The sequence below is a fragment of the Hypanus sabinus genome, chromosome 30, assembly GCF_030144855.1.
Source record: "Hypanus sabinus isolate sHypSab1 chromosome 30, sHypSab1.hap1, whole genome shotgun sequence".
Taxonomy (NCBI): Eukaryota; Metazoa; Chordata; class Chondrichthyes; order Myliobatiformes; family Dasyatidae; genus Hypanus; species Hypanus sabinus.
Window position 1 is genome coordinate 33,766,849 of NC_082735.1, and position 23,129 is coordinate 33,789,977.

The following is a 23,129-nucleotide window of genomic DNA, read 5'->3' on the forward strand; positions in this document are numbered from 1 at the left end:
CGATTTTTATGTATCTTACACCTTCCTCCTGCTTTGAAGGTTGCTTAGGATGGTGATCATTTTAACTTCTCCTCCATTTATTCTTTAGGTTCACAGTCGCTACGATGGGAAAAAGACTTCAAAGCACAAAAGAAATTTGGCGATCACTGGTGCGGTTACCTTGTCAGTGATAGCTTCCCCTGTGATAGCAGCAGTCAGTGTAGGTAAGTGCTGGTTCATGCATTCTGCATTGGTGTAAACCAGAATGACACTGGGTTAATGGTGGATATTTAACTATCCATTGATGTAAACCAGTATAACAGTGGGCTCTGTTTTACTACAAAAGAGTTTCATGTCTATCGCAGATGGCCATCACAGAAGATGATGTAAAGCATTGGTTGAGATAGGGTTGGATACAGGCTGTTAAACTACTTTGTGCATGGCAACATTATTTATTTGTTTAGCAACACAGTCCTGATTGGGCCTTCCCACCCTGTTAAGCCAGGCTGTCCCAGAAACCCCTGTCAACTCATTTTAACTAACCTAACCTAATCATTTACAATGACCAATTAAGCTAGCAACTGTTACACCTTTGACTGTGGGAGAAAACCCGCCATTTCGCAGGGGGACGTGCTGATGCTGGGATTGAACTCGGAACTCGAACACCCTGAGACGTAGTAGCGTCACGCTAACCGCTACCTGCCACGGTGGCCTTATTGTACGTGGTTGTACCTGTGATTGCAAAGCCCAAGTAAGTATACTATCTAGGTACATACACACCACCATATACAACCCTGAGATTCACTTTCTTGTGGGCATACTCAGCAAATCCAGGAAACACAATGGAATTGATGAAAGACCATACCCAACATGACAGACAAACAACCAGTGTGCAAAAGGCAACAGACTGCAAATGTTAGGAGAAATAATAACAAATAAATAGGCAATAAATATTGAGAACATGAGATGAAGAGTCCTTGAAAGTGAGTCCATAGATTGCGGGAACAGTTAGCGATGGGGCGAGTGAAGTTATCTCCTCTGGTTCAGGACCGTAATGGCTGAGGGGTTTCTGGGGCAGAGCCTGCTAGCGTGGGTCCTGAAGCTCCTGTACCACCTTCCTGATGTCAGCAGTGATAGGAGAGTGTGACCTGGCTGGTGGCAGTCCTTACTGAAGGATGTTGCTCCTTTGCGACAGTGCTCCACACAGATACCCCCAACAGCAGGGAAAGCCCCACCTGCAATGGACTGGGCCATGTACACCACTCCTCGTAGGACCTTAAGGGCATTGGCGTTGCCGCAGCATGCCACGACACAACCAATCGATACGCTCTCCCCCATAAATCCACAGAAGCCTGTCAAAATTTCAGATGCCAAGCCAAAATCTTTGCAGACCTCCAAGGAAAGATAAACGGGTTCATCACTGGAGGACCAAGCGTTCTCCACAGACTCTGCTGGCTGCCATCCTCTCTGTTCAAAGTGTACAACTTCAACTTCAGACAAAATGGCTGATCCAGCTTTAATATAACTTTGGTTTCTGCAGTATATGGATTTATTTTTAACTTAAGAATTTATGTTTCTTTGAAGAAAATAAATGTAAATTTAAAAATCTTGACACTGGCTATGTCGATATTTGCGTACCTCTATATATCTCAGCTGGTAACTAAGCTTTGAAGTGTCATATTAGCAACAGAATGTACTGAAAATGACAATCTCCTGATTTTGTCTGCTAATATACATAAAATGATTGTTTTGTTTGCCAGCTTTGCACCCTTCGAATAGATCCCACTCATTACCATAAGGTTTATTTTTTTAGCAAGTGATTTCACGATCTATTATCTGATCTTTTAAGGAATTGGAGTTCCCATTATGCTGGCTTATGTCTACGGTGTGGTCCCGGTGTCACTGTGTCGTGGTGGTGGCTGTGGTGTCAGTGCAGCCAGTGGAAAAGGAGTGAAGATTGAATTTGATGAAGACGACGGGCCAATTACAGGTAACCAACCACGCACCTGTCTGCAGCCACTTTGGAATACACAGTGTGTTAACTGTTGTGTTGTAACTGATCCCTCAGGAAACTTTTTCTGGGGTGTTTAAGAGGCATGCATGGATTTATATATTTTTCCCAACTGTTTTCACTGACTCACTTCCCAGGACTTTTTGCAACTTGAGTACTCAGTGTTATATTTTTTATTTGCACAATTTGTTGTCTTTTGCACATCGGTTGTTTGTCAGTCTTGGCAGAACATGGAACAGTGCAGAGCAGGAACAGGCCATCCAGCCCGTAATATTGGGCTGGACCAGTGAAAAAGCAAATCTAAACACTAATCCTCCTACCTACACAATGTCCATATCGCTCCATCTTCCTCACATCCATTTCCTATCCAAACATCTTTTAAAAGCCTCTAATGTATTTGAAGTATTTGTATTTATTTTATTTCTTGCATCCAAGGGATTAAAAACCTTTTTTGTGTCTCTGTTGCAATGTACAAGCAATAAGGAAGGGAAATGTGGGAAGATATTGCCCAGATTGTGTACAGAATTGTTTTGTATACATGCATGCAGTCAGATTTACAATCAGATCAATGTGCATTGATCAGTTTGGGGAAGGAAGCTGTCCTGGACCCTGTTGCTCCTGGCCTTAATGCTGCAGTACTGTTTACCAGACGGAAGCAGCTGAAACAGGTTAAGGTCAGGGTGGCTGGAGTCCCTGATGATCCTTTGACCCCTTTTTACACACCTGCTGCTGTAAGTGTCATGAAGAGAGGAAAGTTCACACCCACGGATGCACTGGGCTGTCTGCACCACTCTCTGCAGTGCCCTGCGATTGAGGGTAGAACAGTTCCCGTGCCAGGCGGTGACACATGCAGTCAGGATGCTCTCGATGGTGTTCCTGTAGAAAATCCTGAGGGTTTGGGGACTCATGCCGAACTTCTTCAGCCGTTTGAGGTGGAAGAGGTACTGTTGTGCTTTTTTCATGTACAGTCCAGGTGAGATCCTCAGAGATGTCTATACTTGAACTTGAAACCACTCACCCTCTCAACTACAGTCCCATTGATGACAACAGCGGCCTGCCTGTCTCTGTTCCTCCTGTAATCCACGATCAACTCCTTCATTTTTTCACCATTGAGGGAAAGGTTGTTTAGTTGGCACCACCTGTGTCAGGGCATTGACTTCTCTGCAGGCTGTCTCATCATTGTTGGAAATAAGGCCTATCAATGTAGTCTCCTGTGATCATTAAGGAATGTTAAGAAGCTCACCTGTCCTGTGGGTTGTAGGAGCTGTTGGAGGTTTTTAAGATTGAGAAACATAGATAGAGTAGGCAGGGAGTGTCTGTTTCCCAGGGTTGAACTGTCTAACACCAGAGGGCACACATTGAAGGTGAGAGGGGGTCATTTCAAGGGGGATGTGAGGGGTAAGTTTTTTTTTACTCAGTGCTGGATGCTTGGTGTGGTCGTAGAGGTAAATACATTAGAGGCTTTTAAGAGACGTTTGGACAGGCACATGGACAATAGGAAGATGGAGGGATATGGACATGGTGTAGGTAGGTGGGATTCGTGCTTGGGTGTTCTTCGTTCACTTTTTAGTGGGTTCGGCACAACATTGTGGCCTGTTCCTGACTGTACAGTTCTACGTCTCCATTGCTCAGAAGGGGGCCAGTTTCCCAGTACATTCCATCGTTCTAGGTTCGGTCTCTCATCATCTGCGGCATGTTTTCTTCACTGGCTGCCTGTCTCCCTCACTCCCGCTCATCCTCTCCCTTCCCTCACAGTTGCTGATGCATGGCGAGCCCTGAAGAACCCCAGTATTGGAGACAGCAGCGTGGAGGGGCTGACCAGCGTGCTGAGCACCAGCGGCAGCCCCATTGACGGCGTGAGCGTGGTACAGAGCAACTGTAGTGAAACGGCCAGCTTTGCCGCTTTATCGGGGAGTACACTGTCCGGAGGGGCTCTCGTGGGGAGCAGCATGCAGCACGGCAGGTACAGTTCTCCATGTTGCCACGTTTGTCTGCTGTTTCTAAAGTAATAAGGTATTGGGCAGTAGTATGTCGTGCACCAACACTTCTGAACACCACTGTTCGTGACAGCTTGAAGTCACCGAAGATCAGGGGTTCCCAATCTGGGTCCACTAACCCCTTGCTTAATGGTATTTGTCCATGGCGTGAAAGTTGGGAACCCCTTCCCTAGAGACAGAGTAACCACTATAAACAGTTACATCCTTTAGCACTGATGGCTGTTGCCGTTGGACCATGTCTCACAATTAGAATTAGGTTTAAAATCACTGGCATATGTCGTAAAATTTGTTGTCTTTGTGGCAGCAGTACATTGCAATACATAATAATAGAAAAAATGTAAATTACAGTAAGTGTGTATCACAAATAATTCAGTAAGTAGTGCAACAGTAGAAAAATATATTAGTGAGATGGTGTTCATGGTTTAATGTCCATTCAGAGATCCAGTGGCAGAGGGGAAGAAGCTGTTCCTGAATCACTGAGTGTGTGCCTTCAGGCTCCTGTACCTCCTCTCTGATGGTATCAATGAGAAGAGAACGTACACTCCTTACAGGCATTGAACCCTGGTCGCCAGTACTGTAGAGTACAGCCAGTGAGGTACTTTGTAGACTCCACTGGAGCAGTCCACAAAACCCAGGAAAGATTAGGAGACAATTGGTTGCGGAGATTTAAAACGTAAAGTGACCAAGTGCTGAGGACAGTGCTTATAGAACGAGGAGAAGTATTCTAATCAAAAACACAAGAGATCGTGCAGATGCTGGGAGAAATCAGCAGGTCAGGCAGCATCGATGGAAATGAATAGCTAGTCGACGTTTCGGCCTGAGGACTGGGAAGGAAGGGGGGTGACGCCAGGATAAAAAGGTGGGGGGGAGAGGAAGGAGGATAGCTAGAAGGTGGCAGATGAAGCCAGGTGAGTGGGTAAAGTCGAGGACTGGAGAAGGAGGAATCTGGTAGGAGAGGAAAGTGGACCATTGGAGAACGGGAAGGAGGAGGGGACCCAGCAGGAAGTGAAAAGGTAAAAAGCCGGAGTGGGGAATAGAAGAAGGGAATATGTCCAGGGTGATGGGGGTCCTTAATGATGGACGCTGCCTTTCTGAGGCATCGCTCCTTGAAGGTGTCCTGGACACTACAGAGGCTAGTGCCCATGATGGAGCTGACCGAATTTACAACTTCATGCAGTTCATTTCAATCCTGTGCAGTAGCCTTCCCCATACACCCCCCCCCCACCATAGCAGATGGTGATTCAGCCAGTTAGAATGCTCTCCACGATACATCCGTAGAAATTTTTAAGTGCCCTTGACTTACCAAATCTTCTCAAGCTCCTAATGAGATATAGCTGCTGTCATGTCCCCTTTGTAGCTGCATAACAAAAAAGATCAACATGCCTTGGGCTTTTCCAGGATAAAGGTAACAATGCAGTCCGAGATGATTTACAGGAGGATGAGGTCTTAAATTCAAAATTGGCTGAATCTTGCAAATATCAGATCAGTTTTTGGTTTGGTGAAATTGCAATACTGCTTCCTTTTTGCCACTGGTGTGCAGTGTGGAGCAAAATTAGACATGTACCAGTCACTCGGAGAGCAAAGTGGCCGAGGTCCCTTTGCCAGGACTATACAAAGGCTTAGGAAGTACTCTGCCTTTCTTCACCATTCTGGAAGGGTACAACTTATAACAACCGAATAGGTGTTGTTCAAAGTATTGAATAGTCTGCACTTGTCGTATTGCAGAGCCAAGGATATCCCCTAATTTTGAGGAAGGACAAGTTACCAGTTGGCTAGATGTGGTACAAAGCAGGCTGCACCCTGTTTCCCAACCTGGGGTCTGCAGAGCCCTCGGTTAACGGTGGGGTTCCACGGCATAAAAAAGGGTTGGGAACCCCTGCTGTAGTGTTAAAATAATGTATTCTATAGTCAATCTTCTTCAAATCAAATTAGAGATGATTGATATCAAACCAGGGTTCAAAGTACAATACTGTTTTTTTAGGCTGGAAATGCAAGCTGACAGTCAAAAGCAAAACAAATTGCGAAAAGATTCCATCAGCCTTGGGGCAACCAGTGATAACGCCAGCACCAGGGCCATGGCAGGTTCTATCATCAGCTCCTACAACCCACAGGACAGGTGAGCTTTAGAACGTTGCCTCATGATCACAGGAGGATGAACAAACTGCTTTTTATTTCACAGTCCTCCTCCTCCTCAGAACAAGAAATTAAAGTTGTTTGAAAACTGTTTTAACACTGAAAACCAATGACCCAAAAAATTATCCTGGAAAGACTTGCTTTTCTGAATTTCCTTTCACAACCATTTATTTATTTTATTGAGATACAGCGCAGAGGAGGCTTTCTGGCCCTTTGATCCGCACCGTCAGCAACCCCCCCCCCCCGATTTAACCCTAGCCTAATCAGGGACAATTTACAATGACCAATTAACCTACCAACCAGTATGTCTTTGGGTTGTGGGAAGATACCCAAGCGGTCTTGGGGAGAACTGTACACAATACTCCAAATTCATCTTTACCAATGCCTTGTACAATTTTAACATTACATCCCAACTCCTATACTCATGATTTATAAAGGCCAACATACCAAAAGCTTTCTTCACCACCCTATCCACATGAGATTCCACCTTCAGGGAACTATGCACTATTATTCGTAGATCACTCTGTTCTACTGCCTTCTTCATTGCCCTACCATTTACCATGTATGTCCTATTTGTATTATTCCTACCAAAATGTAGCACCTCACACTTGTCAGCATTAAATTCCATCTGCCATCGTTCAGCCCACTCTTCTAACTGGCCTAAATCTCTCTGCAAACTTTGAAAACCTACTTCATTACCCACACCACCACCTACCTTAGTATCATCTGCATACTTACATCCAATTTACCACCCCATCATCCAGATCATTAATGTATATGACAAACAACATTGGACCCAGTACAGATCCCTGAGTCACACCGCTAGTCACCGGCCTCCAACCTGACAAACAATTATCCACCACTACTCTCTGGCATCTCCCATCCAGCCATTGTTGAATCCATTTTACTACTTCAATATTAATACCTAACGATTGAACCTTCCTAACTAACCTTCCGTGTGGAACCTTGTCAAAGGCCTTACTGAAGTCCACATAGACAACATCCACTGCTTTACCCTCGTCAACTTTCCTCGTAACCTCTTCAAAAAATTCAATAAGATTTGTCAAACATGACCTTCCAAACACAAATCCATGTTGACTGTTCCTAATCAGACCCTGTTTATCCAGATAATTATATATACCATCTCTAAGAATACTTTCCATTAATTTACCCCACCACTGACATCAAACTGATAGGCCTATAATTGCTAGGTTTACTCTTAGAACCCTTTTTAAACAATGAAACCACATGAGCAATACGCCAATCCTCCGGCACCATCCCCGTTTCTAATGACATTTGAAATATTTCTGTCAGAGCCCCTGCTGTTTCTACACTAACCTCCCTCAAGGTCCTAGGGAATATCCTGTCAGGACCCGGAGATTTATCCACTTCTATATTCCTTAAAAGCACCAGTACTTCCTCCTCTTTAATCATCAGTTTCCATAACTTCCCTACTTGTTTCCCTTACCTTACACAATTCAATATCCTTCCCCTTAGTGAATACCAAAGAGAAGAAATTGTTCAAAATCTCTCCATCTCTTTCTGCTCCACACATAGCTGTCCACTCTGATTCTCTAAGGGACCAATTTTATAATATAACTGTAGAAACCCTTTGGATTTATTTTCACCTTACTTGCCAAAGCAAGTAATTGATTGTCATTTTTATTACAGGGAGTACAACAATTTGGAAGTTCAAGTTGACATTGAAAGCAAACCCAGTCCCCAGTGTCTCACCAGTGACAGCAGCTTCGATGAATTGCTTCACGTCCACTCTCAGTCAGTGGAGGGACTCTGCCACGAGGAGAAGGACAGGTCTTTCATGAGCGACACCTGTGATGTCACGCTTGCTCAACCTGAGAGCATAAAAAGCGATGAAAACAGCACAGATACTCAGTCAGATGATGTGCCTGACATAAGCTCTGATGAATGCGATTCACCCAGTCCAATTAATGGCAGACATTTGGAAATCACAGATATCAAGCTCTTAGGCATTGAGAGTTTGGAATGTGATGATTTTGAGCAAAGGGAATGCACCCTTGAACACGATGGGCAGCAAATAGAGACTGTTGTACATTACATTTAAGCCACCCAATCATCACTAATTCACCAACCCACAACACGCACCTTATTCAGAATATTGAAATTTTGTGTCTATGTTTTAAATATACAAAATGTACCTATCCGAGTATCACATCCTTGATGCAGTAAATAAAGATGTTAATCACTGACTTTCTTGATGAAATTAATTCAGAAGCCTTTTGCATGAATTTGGGCTGGATATGTTTCTCTGTCCAAAGGTAGATAGTCCCATATGGAGGAAAAGTATTCAGAATTGATCAATTCAACAAAAAATTAGCTTTTCTGGGCAGCTGGGCGGCTTCTGGAGTCTCATCAATCATTCTTTATTTAACAGAGTGCAGTAAATAGATACTTAGTGATTGGTAAAGTAGGCACCGATCAACAGGCCTACATTAGAGGACAAAGTAAGTACTTAATTTTTTAATTACTTTGATCATAGATCTAAACAGTAGACATAAGTGCCACAAAATCAATTGACTAGTGTTAACTCTACTGAATGTTATAATTTCTTAATAATCCACATCTATCTCTCTATGGCAAACTGGAATTAATTAAAGAAAGCTATACAGTATTAGTGTTTGATTTGATCATGTAGTTTATTAATGCTCATTAGCAGAGATTACAAGAATATTTGGGAACTCCTACACTTTGTCTTTTACATTATAGAGTTTAAATGAACATTGTTTCCCTTTTTATTGGTGATCTCAACATCGATAGTCTGAAATGTCTTTCCAGGGAAGTGTAAAGTGCACTGCAGTATCATAGCAACCATCTTACTGCTAACAAGGTTACAAAGAACTGGTAAAGGTATATTTTAATTGATATAATTCAAATTCTCTAATGAATTAATACTGGAATCAATTTGCTAAATCTCAAATCAGCTTGTTTTTATTTAAAATGTTGTATGGTTTCAGTTTCCTGTTGATCTCTTATGATGGATATTCTAAAGATAGAAACTGAAACAGATAAAGCTATTGGACCTCTAATTTATGCCTTAAACCAAACTACATAATTGTAAATGTATTTACTGATACAAAAATTTCTTTTAGTTTTAAGCTTCCTCTTAAAGCTAAAGGTAGCTTTATTGGTAAAGATACAACTTGGATGTAACCATGTATTCCAGCCCATATTTCAGTTTCCCAAAGTCTGAGCCCAGGAAGCATTTGTGACTTCTATACCCCTCAAAGTGAAATCATGAATTCCTCCAGTTGAAAATGCATCTGCCCTGGTCCATACTAAATGTATGTGACCATCAAATGAGAATGTATTTATTTGGGCTTGGCTGTGAAGTGTCTTCATTAATAGAGGCCTGTTCATTGTGGAGACTTATAATGAGTAATTGAGTGACCCTAAGGCTGTTAGTGCCTGTGGAGTTGCTAGCAAGTTGGTGCCTTTAGAATAGGAGGGAAGAAAATCTCAAACTCTGTGTATACATATATTAAAAAATACAATCCTCAGTATGGAATCATCCCTGAATAAGTTTAGCTTCCTGGTTCTGGAAACGTGAATCAGAGCTCATCTCATTTTAGTTTTAAAAGTAGGTTTGTAATTGTTTCATATAAAAAAATTCTAGATGAATATGACTCATTAGCCAGCAACTGACTAATATAGTCACGTTAAGCACACTAGCACGATTATGCATATCAGCCTCAGCTTTTGTGGGCAGGATCAGGTGTTCTGAATTGAGGCAGGTCAGAATATTCCCTGTTCAAGAATACCCATGAGCAATTAACTTGATTCCAGCATAAAAAAGGTATTTTCATTAAATATGCACAGGAGGAGGCCTACTTATTTTTGAAATACTGTTTCACTCACTCTTTCAATTGGTTAATTACCTTAACTATATCTAAAAGAAAATACTGAGCAGGTCAGCCTACATCTATGGGAAGAGAACTAACATTTCCTTTCAAACATCCTTTGTAGAATTAGGGGAGTTGAGGGGAATTTGGATCAAAATCAGGTCCTGTATTTGTTGTGAAACTTGTTACATGGCAGCAGTACAGTAAAAAATCAAACAAAACAACTTTAAATTACAGTATATATCCAAAATTTAACATTGCAATTGTCTTTGGTGACATACTAAATTTTCTCAAACTCCTAATGAAATCTAGCCGCTGTCATGCCTTCATTGCAACTGCATCGATATACCAGGCTCAGGCTAGATCCTCAGATGCTGACACTCAAACTTAAAATTGTTCATATTGAAATCCTTGAAGGGAATTAACATAGTGTTAAAGTAAATAGGTGGTTATGGTCTATCTCCATACAGTTTGACTCTAGGAACCCTATTAAGTAAACAATTACTTGACTTGGGAGAGCCAAACCAAGGTTATGCTAAAATCTGTTCAGTGGTAATGGATTAATGTAGAATCAACACTCCTGCTCTCACCTTCCTTAATTATTGGCAGATGCTTGCCACAACTGATTGGTATTCTGAGACCATTGAACAGTTCATGGGGAGACACAAGTGGCAAAAGGGGAAAAACTGGACTGAGAATAGCGGTGAAGAGCTAGCAGTTGGGAGGATGAGATATTGTAGCAGTAGAGAAAGGGGGTTGAATATAGTGCAGAGATAGGCACAATGTGGTTCAGTGTGCCAACCATGATGCCAATTTAAACAAATTCCATCTGCCAGCATTGGGCCTGTAGCCTTGCATCCCCTGACCACGTGCCTATCTAGATTCCTCTTAGTTTTGCTATCTGCTTCCACCACCACCACCCTGGCAAAATATAGGCACTTACCACACAGTAAACAAAAAAAACTTGCCATGCAAATCTTTAAACATTTGCCCTCTAATATTTGACATTTCTGCATGGAGTGGGGGTGGTTAAGCATTCTGACTTGTCTACCCTATCCCGTATTTTGTAAATTTTTTTATCAGGGTTCCCCTTCACTCAAAGAAAACAAGGTTGTCCACCTTTGTAGCTGACAGCCTCTAAACCAGGTAGCATTTTGCTGAATCTCTTCTGCATTTCTCAAAAACCTCCATACTCTCTATAATATGGCAGCCAGAAATGCACATACTTCAAATGTGACCCAACCGAAGTTTTAAACAGCTGTAATGTAACTTGTCAACTTTTATACTTGTGCTCTGAGTGATAAAGGCAAATATGCGATATGCTAGATTTACATCCTATCTATGAGTGTTGCCATTTTCAGACAGCCATGGAATTGTATCCAAGATCCCATTGTACATAAACACTTCTAAGAGGCCTGCCATTTACTGTATAATTTCATCTCCTGAAGTGCAGCACCTCATATTGGTCCAGTTCAAATCCATTTGCCACTTCTGTGCCCACATTTCCAACTGACATCTTGCTTTACCCATTGATAAACTTACAGACCAACCACAATTCTATCAACTTTTCTGCCTGAAAACTTAATAACCAGCCCACCTACATTTTTCTCCAAATCATTTATATCAGAAACAGACTGCCAAGCACTGATCCTTACAGAATACCACTGGTTAAGGTGTACAGTCAGAATAACACACCTCTAAATTCTATGGCCCTGCCAATTTAAAATTTAATCTTCCAAGTCTCTGTGGAGCCCATGTACCTCATGAGAGGGGGTTTGGTTAAACGCATGTGCGCAGGTGGGAGGGCTCTCAATCTCATTGCCTCTGGACCGAGTCATCTGTCAAGATCATATATCACGCACACAGGTTTCTTTCCCCCCGCCCCCATTCTTTGCTATAGTTTAACAGCTAATTAAACCTGATCAACAAATCCAGTACAATAGCAGAAACAAGACCTAACCCTGCAGGTAAAGCTAAACTAACTGTCCTTAAAAGGGCATTTTAAATGATAACTGGGTACTATTACACCTATTCTGTAGCAATCTAGAACAAATTAGAATTTAGCTCAAAAAATTGGCTAGGTATCAAATCACTGGTCAGAGCGACTGCATTAGCTGCCGCCAACCCTTCTGCACGTGACATTCAGTCTGGGATGCCACGGTTGGCCACAAGGTGGCAGCAGAATAAAAGCCATTGGGTTCCTTGGTGCACAACTGGGAGCTTTGGGCACATTTTCAAAACACAATGCACACTTTGACCCAATGGAGAACATCCTACCCACCAAAATGCATACTGAAAATGCACAAAACTAGTTAATTAGATTTTTTTTAAAAAGAGCACAATGACTCAAATTACTGCATTTAAATTCTTGTATAAGTATTAAAAGGTACAATGGAAGGGATATTAACTATGTAGTAGTGATTCATGTAGAGGAAAGGGCACAGGGAGGGAGATGGTGTGAAACAATTTCAGGAAAATGTTAGTTACCTGATGAATGGTATTTACAAGTTGTGCATTTCAATATTTTCTGGCAAATGCAGTACAGTAGTTACTTTTAAGTATTAACTGTCAGATTCAGACAAGTTGAAACTTGTACTGTTGAAACTTGAGAATTTCCATCCATTATTTGCTACAGGTAATTTAAATGTCATTGAGGATTAAACAAAGTGAAACATTTTTTAGAAAAGCAGTTGTTTTGATTTGAACAGATGCAGATAAAGTAAAAATACAATGTGCTTGTAGTTTGACTTCAGAAAACATTTGATGTCTGTGGCAATATATCAATATTTAATTATAAAGGTTATTAGTTACAATATACCAAACTTATTACATATCTTGGTCTTTCATAACTGGAAAAATTACATTATTTTTAGAGCACTAGAAAAAATTCACATTGGTTTTGCGTCCTTTGCAATCTTGCAGAGTTTTGATTAAAATTTTAACAGAAATTCAATATCAACACAAATCTAGAAGTACACATTTGATCTAAAATGAAAAATACAAATACTCAAAAATTAAAATACCTTGCAACATAAAATATGTCCTCTTTATTCACCTGATTTCTAAGCATAACGCCAGCACAGCAACTTTTTCTATTTAACTCCTCCATCTTACAACATGCAAAGCTAACTGTATAAAATACTTTTTTTGATGTATATGTACTGTTATGCAATCAGTGCACAATACTGTGTATTGCATTGTGTAAGAAACACTTGGCATTTCATGATCTGATGTAATGAATAGATTCAGAGTATTGAAGCTGACATTGCTCTTTACAAACTCCACTGTTTTCCCCTTAAGGGCGGCTATTATCTCCACATAATATCAATTTTACCACACAGAGATGCTGATGTAAAACAATCATTTGAGAATGTGTTCATTTTGGAATCAATTTATCAGGAAAAATACTTATTAATTTGGTCAGTATTTGATAATTATTGATTTTTATACACTATATGCCAAAGGGAACCAACTGAGGTACACTTTGCTAAGGGGTTTAAATAACATCCATTTAAAATGTTTTTTATGCATGAATACTGTATGTCCCAAGTAGATTTGATACAAATGCAATGAATATATAATTCATCAATAAGCTCATCAGGAAAGTACATCACATACTTCTACTAGAATCAAGCACAATAAATTAAATCAGTTAGTTTGCTGGAGGCTTTCAAATTCAAAGATGAAATAGCCAGAGGACCAATGAATACATAAACCCAAAAAATTAAAAAAGCAAAATAGTTGCTGTTGAGTTCTCTATTTTCCCATTTTCCATGCATCAAAGCTACTAGTCAGAATTCCATGTGCTTCAGATTATTGCTTATACTTTGTCATGTAAACATTAACCTGTTGTGGGTCCCAAGTGTAAAGAACCAACACAAAATGCACAGGAGGATCAATTATTATGGTTATAAATGTGTCAATACATGCATTTGTTAGGCCAGTGATTATCCTGACATTTTAATATATCCACCTGAGCCAGTTACATGTTGATAATCAAGTAACTTGATGAGATATCAGAATTCAACACATTGTTCCATACTACTTAAACAATAACATGGCCTCAATATCTTCCAGTGATCAAGAATATTTTGTAGTCAGCCAGAATCCAAGATCACCATGAATAGTAATGCTTCAATATTCATAAATTTAACTGTAATCCACTAATTATTGTCAATCAATATCAAAATAAGTTATAAGTGCTCAGACTAAACTGTTTGTAAGTGTCCAACAGCACAGTATTTTAAAGAACAGAAGTATTCTGAAGTGCTAAATGAATGAATTACTATATTGGCAGCTTTGGTTCACTGCCTGAAAAGACAGCATTCTTTGAGAAAGTCAAAGACAGAATCTACTTGAACAAAGGTGTTCAGTAACTGGAGTAGCAGCAGTGCATGTGGCTTTCTGAGTCACCCCAACATTCAATGAGATTATGGCTGAAACTCTGTGGCTACTACACTCTCTCACCTTACCTGCAACAGGCAACCTGTACACTTTAAATGAATTTGTGGGCAACTAAAATGACAGCTGAACTGATTTGCAAGGAATGATTGAAAAGAAAGACAAATTATGTTGAAATGAGTGCCTTTATTTAATCCAATACCACAATTCTCAATCTATGAGTTAAGTTTTATTAAGTTGATAAATCTGAAAGACTGAGCACAATGCTTTATGGAGATTACAATGCAGTCTGAACCTAAGTACCAAGAGTGACATGATTTTTTTTTAGAACAAGAAATAGCTTTCTAAAACAATGTCCAAAGAATACCCCAGAAATCAATGGTTTGGATATAGTCTGGTTACATTTCTTCAAGAGGGGAAGGAGTGTAATTAGAGCAGTGATGTAGGTGGTATGGTGGTTAGAGTAGGTCGAAACAGAGAAAGAACAAATGTCAGCTTGACAACACAAGGAAGAATCAAGGTGATAAGGTTGGAGAAGTTCAAAACAAAGGGGAGAAGTACAAGAATACTTTGATTGCCAATGTAAAAGTGGAATCAAAGATCTTCAATGAGTACATTTGACAAAATGATGTCAGATGATTAATCAAGCCCATGAACGTTCAAATAATATGTATGATCGGGATAGATACTGACCAAAGCAAAGGATATCGATAAAGCTGTGGCAACTGAGCAGGTTATTGGGATAACAACTGAGATGCAAATAAGATGAAGCATGGTCCAGATCAATGGACTCATGGTTTCTCCCAGAAGTTTAGGTAGGAAATGAAGAGGTGCTAGCCACCATCTTCCAATGAAAGGACTAGAAGTGCACCCTTTTTCAACTATGGAGAGAACTGTGGACCTGGTACTTAGAAAGAGTGATTAATTTCAGAGGTGGGGACTTTACAGAAACAATAATCTGGAAGAAATTTAACGGTGACTTGGATTAGTACGGAATAATACTAGCCTTGAAGGACATGAAGGCTTTGAAGAGATTTACTAAAATGGCCCCACAGGGATTACGATTATGGAAAAGCTGGCATTGCTCATCTTCAAGCACAAGAGCATGAAAACTAATAAATGTTGAGAAATTGAAGGGTCAATAACTTGTATGGAATGTGTGTTTTTGTAGAACAACTGAGATTTGAAGTCTATGTCAAAATGGGATCATGCACACAATTTATTCAAAAAAAAATAAGGTAAAGCATGAAACAGAAAACTTTGAAGAGCCAAAGTCAGAGACCAAAAGAGTAGACACAAGAGATGCTGCAGATGCTGGAAATCCAGGGTAACATACAAAATACTGGAGGAACTCAGCAGGACAGGTAGCATCTATGGCAAGGAATAAAGAGTCAATGCTTTAGGCCGAGAATAGAACTGGTCAGCAGTTCCAAAAGGAAATGAAGATCAGGTGGACTGAGTGGTTTCTTTCTGTGTAGACTCTGAATCTACTGTGGAACAGATCCAGAGTGGAACAGAATAGATCTACAATTGGTCCTAATTTAGCTGATCTCCTTTGGAAACAAGAAACTGTAGTACACTAGGCAAAATACTGGTGCAGAATAGCCACTACTAAGTTATTTTCTTTTTGAAAAATATTTTTAGATTTTTGAGAGTAGTGCTTTGTCTGACTTTTTAATCAATTATCTGAATATTGACTGAGAAAAAAGTAACACCGTAGTGACTGTACTTCCTCTTCACATTAACTGTTAAAACATTCACTGATGGCAAGCAAAATGGACATTAAATACACTGTCACTCCATAGTTGTTCTATCTACAGTCTAAGTAAATGGAAGAACTGACACTGATGGGGCTGGAGACTTTAAAAAAAAGACTTTAATGAGGAGTGAGAGATGAGAAATGTTGCAATGGTTTGTTTTAGATAAATTGTTGATGAATTTTACACACCTAACAATTGTTTAAATTAGCTGACTCATATTTATTGGAAAATATTGTTTGCATTTTAAATCCACAATCTTCAACATTGCTTTCTTTCAAGCAGGTATCATTGTTCTGAGAATAGATGAAGGACACCTGAAAGTGAGAAGATGGGATCCTGTTGCATATGATTTACTAGCTGGTGGAAGACGAGGATTTACAGAAAGTTGTACAAGAAAATTGGTAAACGAGGCAAGACCACCAGAAAATTTAAAATATAGCAGATTTTGAACTTGCTATTCTGGCCTAGCCCCACTTCCCAAGTTTTCCCCACAATACTGAACCAACTGCTAGCAGAAATCATTAGAAATCCAGTTAATAATAGTTAGATGCACAGTTGAATTGAAGTATCAATGATTTGGGAAAAATAGGGTTTATACTGTTTTAAGAAAATATTCTAGCACCGACCAGACTCCATACCAGGAGTATGCACCCAAACACATGGATGCAAAAATGGCTCTCCAATTAACTCATTGCCTGCATTATCCATGCTGATCATTGCTTTAAAGTGCACGGAGAAAAGGTGAGAGGAAAGTTAAAGTGCAGTGAAATCGGTTGAGAGGAAAATTAAAGTGAACTGTAAGTAGTTGAAAGCAATACCGAACAGCAATCTCAAGTGAGGAGAGGTTTAAAGGGTAATGCTGAGAGGCAGGAAATGTTAAAGTGCATCATGACTAGATGAGAGAAGTATTAAAGTGCAGAATCAAGATGAGTGGGCATTCAAATGTAGAGGCAAGCTGGCTGGAACATTAAAGTGCACTTAAAAGGAATGTGAAAGAAGTATTAAAGTGCAAGAGATAAATGGAATATTTAGGAGTAGATGAGAATTAGAGTTGAGAGAAAGCACTAAATGCTAATACACCAAAAACAAATATTATACTGTACACTGACTCAGCAGCAAGATTCCAACAAAAAAAGTGCTATTCAAGCCTTCTTTTGTAGGGCTAGGTTCAAGTAGTGGTGTTGACAGGCCCAGAGGAGTTTGTGCTGTGAACTTGGAGTGGGGAAGCAAGAGGTGTGAAATTATAGCTCTGCATCTCTTAAATTGGAGGACAAGGGAATTTTGAAAACACAATTTGCAAGGTGCATTCCTGATGCAGAAATCAAGTCAGGGCTCAAGTATTTTCACCAATACCACATTATTAAAATTATAAATTCTGCATTAAGATTTTAGGATGTCACTAATCTTACAGAAAATCTGTTAAAATACTGACCCCTTATCTCTGCATTAATCTGGCTCCATGCACTATTCATGCACTTAAACATCAAATATATCTGAATAAATCTTTCATTCTCTATCATGGTAAAACAGAAAATTGAAAAAAATGTTCTATAATAATTTTTTTTTCATTTTCTAAGTGTCAAATGATCTTATAGTGACCATATCTATAAACTGGGAATGGGATAAAACAATTACAAGCCACTTAGTCTTCTTTCAGTAATTAATGAACTACTTATGTGTTTAATGTGCAGCAAGTTAGTGAAGAATTAATGTCATGAAGCAGCCACCGTCAGCCAGACCGTGCTCAACAAATTTAATTGAATTTATATGAAGAATTTACAGAACTCAAATAGAAATACAGAATGATGTACATTAGAAATTTAAATGGTGTTTGAGAAAATGTCAAAAAGACTTCTTACAAGCATTAAGGCATATGGTATTAAAAGGAATGTAATTATACTCCCCACTGACTCTTTGAAATTTTTTGCCCATGACTGCTTAAAGTGGAGAAAAGATATTTGAAGTTGTTTTGAGAACACTAATTCTGTGCATGTACCACAGCTGATGGGAACATCAGAAGCATCACATTTGAACCACCTCCTGCTACCCTGACAAGGACATTATGCCCCATATGTGGAAGAATATGAACCTATAAAAGAATGAAAGCAAGTCATCCCTGATTCCAAGGGACTCCGAAGAAGAAGAGTAAAAACAGACTGAGAGCTTGCTGGGCACAGAATGCAGAGGTTTCTGGTTTGCAAGAAATAGGACACACTTAAGATTTTTGCTGTGACCTTTGTTTTAAAATAAATTATAGGTTTGGACTAGCATATAATATTAGTGTATATTGAAACTTACTGATAACACCCAGAAGCAGACATTGTGAAGTTAGTGGACTTTGATGGAATGGGCAGATATCTGGCATCTATAATTTAATGCAAAAAATATGAAAGTGCTCAGATTAAATAGTTTGTACCATACTGAGATTTTTAAACTAGAATAAAGAGCCGTGAGTGTTAAAAAAACAGGCACACAGGCAATTTTAAAAGTGAGTACAGGATGTCAGAGAATCTTTCACAGTACATTCAGAGGATGCCAACTTTGAGAAACAGAGATTTTTGACGATTTATCGGGGACATTTTCCATTATTTAGTGTAGACTTTTTACACACTATTAGTATTATGGTACTGATAGAGGCAGGGCATGTTACATTGCTGGAAGTGAACAACAAATGGAAGGTTTATATTACAGATATGAATTCAGGAATACCTCTTTATATGAAAAATGCACCCACAAAGCTGGAGCAAAATACAATTATGCATATTCAGGTTACCTGGAACCTGCATAATTATTTTATTTTTTACCCTACCAGGATATAGAAGCTATTATTGATGGTATTATTATGGCAGTCCTTTGAATATACATGATCTATTTTCTCTGAGATTTAATGCCTTGTGCTTTTGGAGACAGGACACTGAACTAGATCCATAAAAAAAATCAAAATTCACCTTCCAAAAAGCAAGCACCTCCCTCCTCCCTCTATTTCCACATGCTGCTAGGTCAAATTATAAACTGGCTTTACCTATCACATCCTACAAAAGATCATATGAAGTAATCTGACATTTTGGGTTTGTATCTAAATTTAGGAACCAGGAGCAGATACTGAAACACTTCGAGTCACTAACAGGGTTACAATTGTGGTGAGGTTTAGGGCACATCATGGGAAAGGAATGACAGTCTGGAAAGAGAATCCTGAATTTTACCTCCAATGGTAATAGTAATTTAAAAAAGCATGAAAAATTAGAGAATTTCTTCACTTATTTTCTGTGCTGTAATGTTCTATGGTTCTATTGTGGAAGGGAAGATGATAAGCAAAGCAAGTTGTTGAAGAGGTTTCAGGGGCAACGTTAAATAACTTATAGTTATTAGAAGCCTTACCCTTATAGTAACTGAAGTATCATTTCAAAAGAGTTTTAAATTATCAAGGAAAACAGAATACATGTACATAAATTGAGGGATTTAAATGTTAGACAAAAAGTACTTCTTGAGAAAATTGTGACCAGCTTTTCCACAGTTTCCTATCCAAGTGATTGGGAGCTGCTCAATTTGCAGACAGTACAGAGTATATGAAAATTTACAGCTTAGTTACAAAACCTGAAAAGCCTACCATCATCTCTCTTCTTCTTCCCCATTATGCCCTCCCACCACTCTTTCCTATCTCTCAGCTTTCCATCATTACTCTCCTCAAATTTGTAGCTCTCTCTCCTTTGCCCCATTCTCTGCCAATTATTTTATACTCCCTCTCAAATAAAGGGGTAGCAGACTTGTTATTTGCAGTCCTAGACTTTGGCAGTCAAGGTAAATGTTTATTGAGTTGTCAGAAAACAGTAGCAGATTGAGGACTGGGCCTGATACCAGCTGAGTTTCAAACAGCATCTCCTAAAACTGGCCAACTGAGTGATGGGTTTGGTGTTCAAGACAATTTAGTGGGTCAAATGTGGACAGTTCATTTTGGAATCTTCAATCTGGAAAGACTAACCAGTACGTAGACCACAACCTGAATCATATACAATTCATCCCCCATGTTTAGGCCCTTTAAAAAATCCTAGAAAACCAACACCCACGGAATTATTCATAAAGGTATTAATCAGAAGTATAGTAGAGAATGGGCACTGATACTGAACCAAGGGACTGGGTATTTTTTCCCCCAATGCAAATGATTCTACAACAGAACAGATAATAGCTAGGAAACTGCAAAGTAAATCAGGGCAAGGGATATCTCATGGATTAGGAAATGACTTAGTTGCCTAAGGGGGCTAAAAAAATAGAATGAGTTTGCTCCAACATAATTGAATTTTTATTTTTATCTGGCTTCATCTCATCCAGGAGATAAAATGGTTCTTGACTGATTAGCTAGTTAAACCTTCTTGTTTGTCAATTTCATGTTTTAATTAACCAAATGTGACCAAACTATGAATATATGAGTAATATCAGAAAAACAAATTTAATGTATATATGAGATACACTGAAATAGCAGATACATCTGGGATCAGATTAGACCATGTAATGCAATCAAAAGCAAAGTAAATGCTATATTACAAAAAATGTCCATGTTAAAACAGTCATAAATGTCAGATGTATATGTACACTGATTTTGGAGCAATTCACATGATGACTGCCATTAGAAGTTATACAATTATCTAAGTAATGTATTTGGATTGCATTACACTGCATAAATTACTATTTCTGCCCAATATAATTATCAAATAAAAAAGGTGGAATGAAAATATCGCAGAAAATTCAGTTTTACTTTGTATAGATTGGAAAACAATGGAATATTGGAATATAAAAATATAAGCATTAAACTACAAAATTTATTTTTGATAATGCAGAATTGCCAAAGTGTAAAATGGACAATTTGCTCCCATTGAAGAGGAAGTTCCACCTTCTTGGTGCACTGTGACTAATTTACATCATATTCTTACCTGCACTGGACAGACTTGCTAGATGTTTCAGATAAATAATTAATATGTAAAGGCAGCACCTAGACATTTTATGCAAATATACAAATCAGTTTTCTTGCAGAGAAAATGAAAGGCCTTGTTATTGGATAATGGAACCTCAGAACCCAGTTGGTAATGTCAAAGCAACACTTTGTCAAGTGAAATCAGAGGTGCTAATTTAATTATAAACATAACTGACTTAATGTGCATTTACTTTGCTTTACACAAATACAAGTTTTTTATATAAAATGAGAAAGGGAGCAAACCACAGTAATACTATGTGTGACATTTTAATCCTTTGGTTAAAAAGAACAGTCAATTTGATGTTTGCATTCTCCCTCTGTTGAAACCTTAGGTATAAATGGTGTCTTTCTGAGACTTGGCTTTAAAGTGTGGCCCACCACAAGCAGACAACAGGCCATGCAACTCCTCATAGAGGAAATCAATGTGTCCTGAATAGATCAAATACCACAACACATCAATTAAACTGCTGTCAACTCATTTCTAATTATTTCAATAAAGGTCCTTTACTGGAAAGGAAATTTATTTCAACCCCAAAGACTGATAAAGAATATCCTTTCTTCAGGATAGATTTTGTTACTGATCATTTGTGATCACTTGTTCCTGTGTATTCCTGCGTATTACAGGTAGTGGATGGGCTTCTGTATTAAACACCCAGTGTTCTGGAGACAGCAATTCATCTTCAGAGAATAACACGTAAAGGTACCTTGTTTTTTTTGTGGGGGGGGGGAAGGGGGGAAAATGAAGAGAAGGGTTAATATACAAACAGCAATATTGATAAAGCAGAATATCTTACTTTTTAACATGATTCTATTATTTCTACTTTCCAGAGAGGATTTAGATATATGTACCCATTACCTGAGTGGAAAAGTAATTTAAATAGAAGCACAGAAACATAGAAAAACCTATCGCACAATACAGGCCCTTCAGCCCACAAAGATGTGCCGAACATGTCCTTACCTTAGAAATTACCTAGGGTTACCCATAGCACTTTATTTTTCTAAGCTCCGTGTATCTATCCAGGAGTCTCTTAAAAGACCCTATTGTATCCGCTTCCACCATCATCGCCGGCAGCCCATTCCACGCACTCACCACTCTCTGCGTAAAAAACTTAACCCTGACATCTCCTCTGTACCTACTTCCAAGACCCTTAAAAGTGTACCCTCTCATGCTAGCCATTTCGGCCCTGGGAAAAAGCCACTGACTATCCACACTATCAATGACTCTCATCATCTTGTACACCTCTAATCCTCTGTCGCTCCAAGGAGAAAAGGCCGAGTTCACTCAAACTATTCTCATAAGGCAGGTTCTCCAATCCAGGCTACATCCTTGTAAATCTTCTCTGCACCCTTTCTATGGCTTCCACAATCTTCCTGTAGGGAGGCGACCAGAAATGAGCACAGTACTCAAAGTGGGGTCTGACCAGGGTCCTATATAGCTGCAACATTACCTCTCAACTCCTAAACTCAATTCCTCAATTGATGAACCATATTGATGCACCATATGCCTTCTTAATCACAGAGTCAACCTGCACAGCAGCTTTGAGTGCCCTAAGGACTCAGACCCCAAGATCCCTCTGATCCTCCACACTGCCAAGAGTGTTACCATTAATACTAGATTCTGCCATCATATTTGACCTACCAAAATGAACCACCTTACACTTATCTAGGTTGAACTCCATCTGCCACTTCTCAGCCCGGTTTTGCATCCTATCTGTAACCTCTGACAACCCTCCACACTATCCACAACAGCCCCAACCTTTGTGTCATCAGCAAATCCCTCCACTTCCTCATCCAAGTCACTTATGAAAATCATGAAGAGAAGGGGTCCCAGAACAGATCTCTGAGGCACACCACTAGTGAGCAACTTCCATGCAGAGTATGTCCCGTCTACAACCACTCTTTGCCTTGTGGGCAAGCCAGTTTTGGATCCATAAAGCAATGTCCCCTTGGATCCCATGCCTCCTTACTTGCTCAATAAGCCTTGCATGGGGTACCTTATCAAAT

General features: G+C 39.3%; 2 protein-coding genes across 8 annotated transcripts in view; one reads left to right on the forward strand and one right to left on the reverse strand.

Moving 5' to 3' along the window:
- Positions 1-8,349, forward strand: part of rnf19b (ring finger protein 19B) — a 154,467-nt gene extending 146,118 nt beyond the window's left edge. For all 5 annotated transcript variants that reach the window (XM_059954646.1, XM_059954644.1, XM_059954645.1 and 2 more), the window contains 5 exons: positions 89-203; positions 1,829-1,969; positions 3,746-3,953; positions 5,969-6,103; positions 7,792-8,349. In XM_059954646.1, coding sequence (XP_059810629.1) covers positions 89-203; positions 1,829-1,969; positions 3,746-3,953; positions 5,969-6,103; positions 7,792-8,203 — 1,011 coding nt within the window. In that variant the 3' untranslated portion in view covers positions 8,204-8,349. The remainder of the gene's footprint in view (positions 1-88; positions 204-1,828; positions 1,970-3,745; positions 3,954-5,968; positions 6,104-7,791) is intronic.
- Positions 8,350-12,757: 4,408 nt separating this feature from the next.
- Positions 12,758-23,129, reverse strand: part of LOC132383536 (mannosyl-oligosaccharide 1,2-alpha-mannosidase IA-like) — a 122,052-nt gene continuing 111,680 nt past the window's right edge. For all 3 annotated transcript variants that reach the window (XM_059954647.1, XM_059954649.1, XM_059954650.1), the window contains one exon: positions 12,758-21,829. In XM_059954647.1, the coding sequence (XP_059810630.1) occupies positions 21,700-21,829 (130 nt within the window). In that variant the 3' untranslated portion in view covers positions 12,758-21,699. The remainder of the gene's footprint in view (positions 21,830-23,129) is intronic.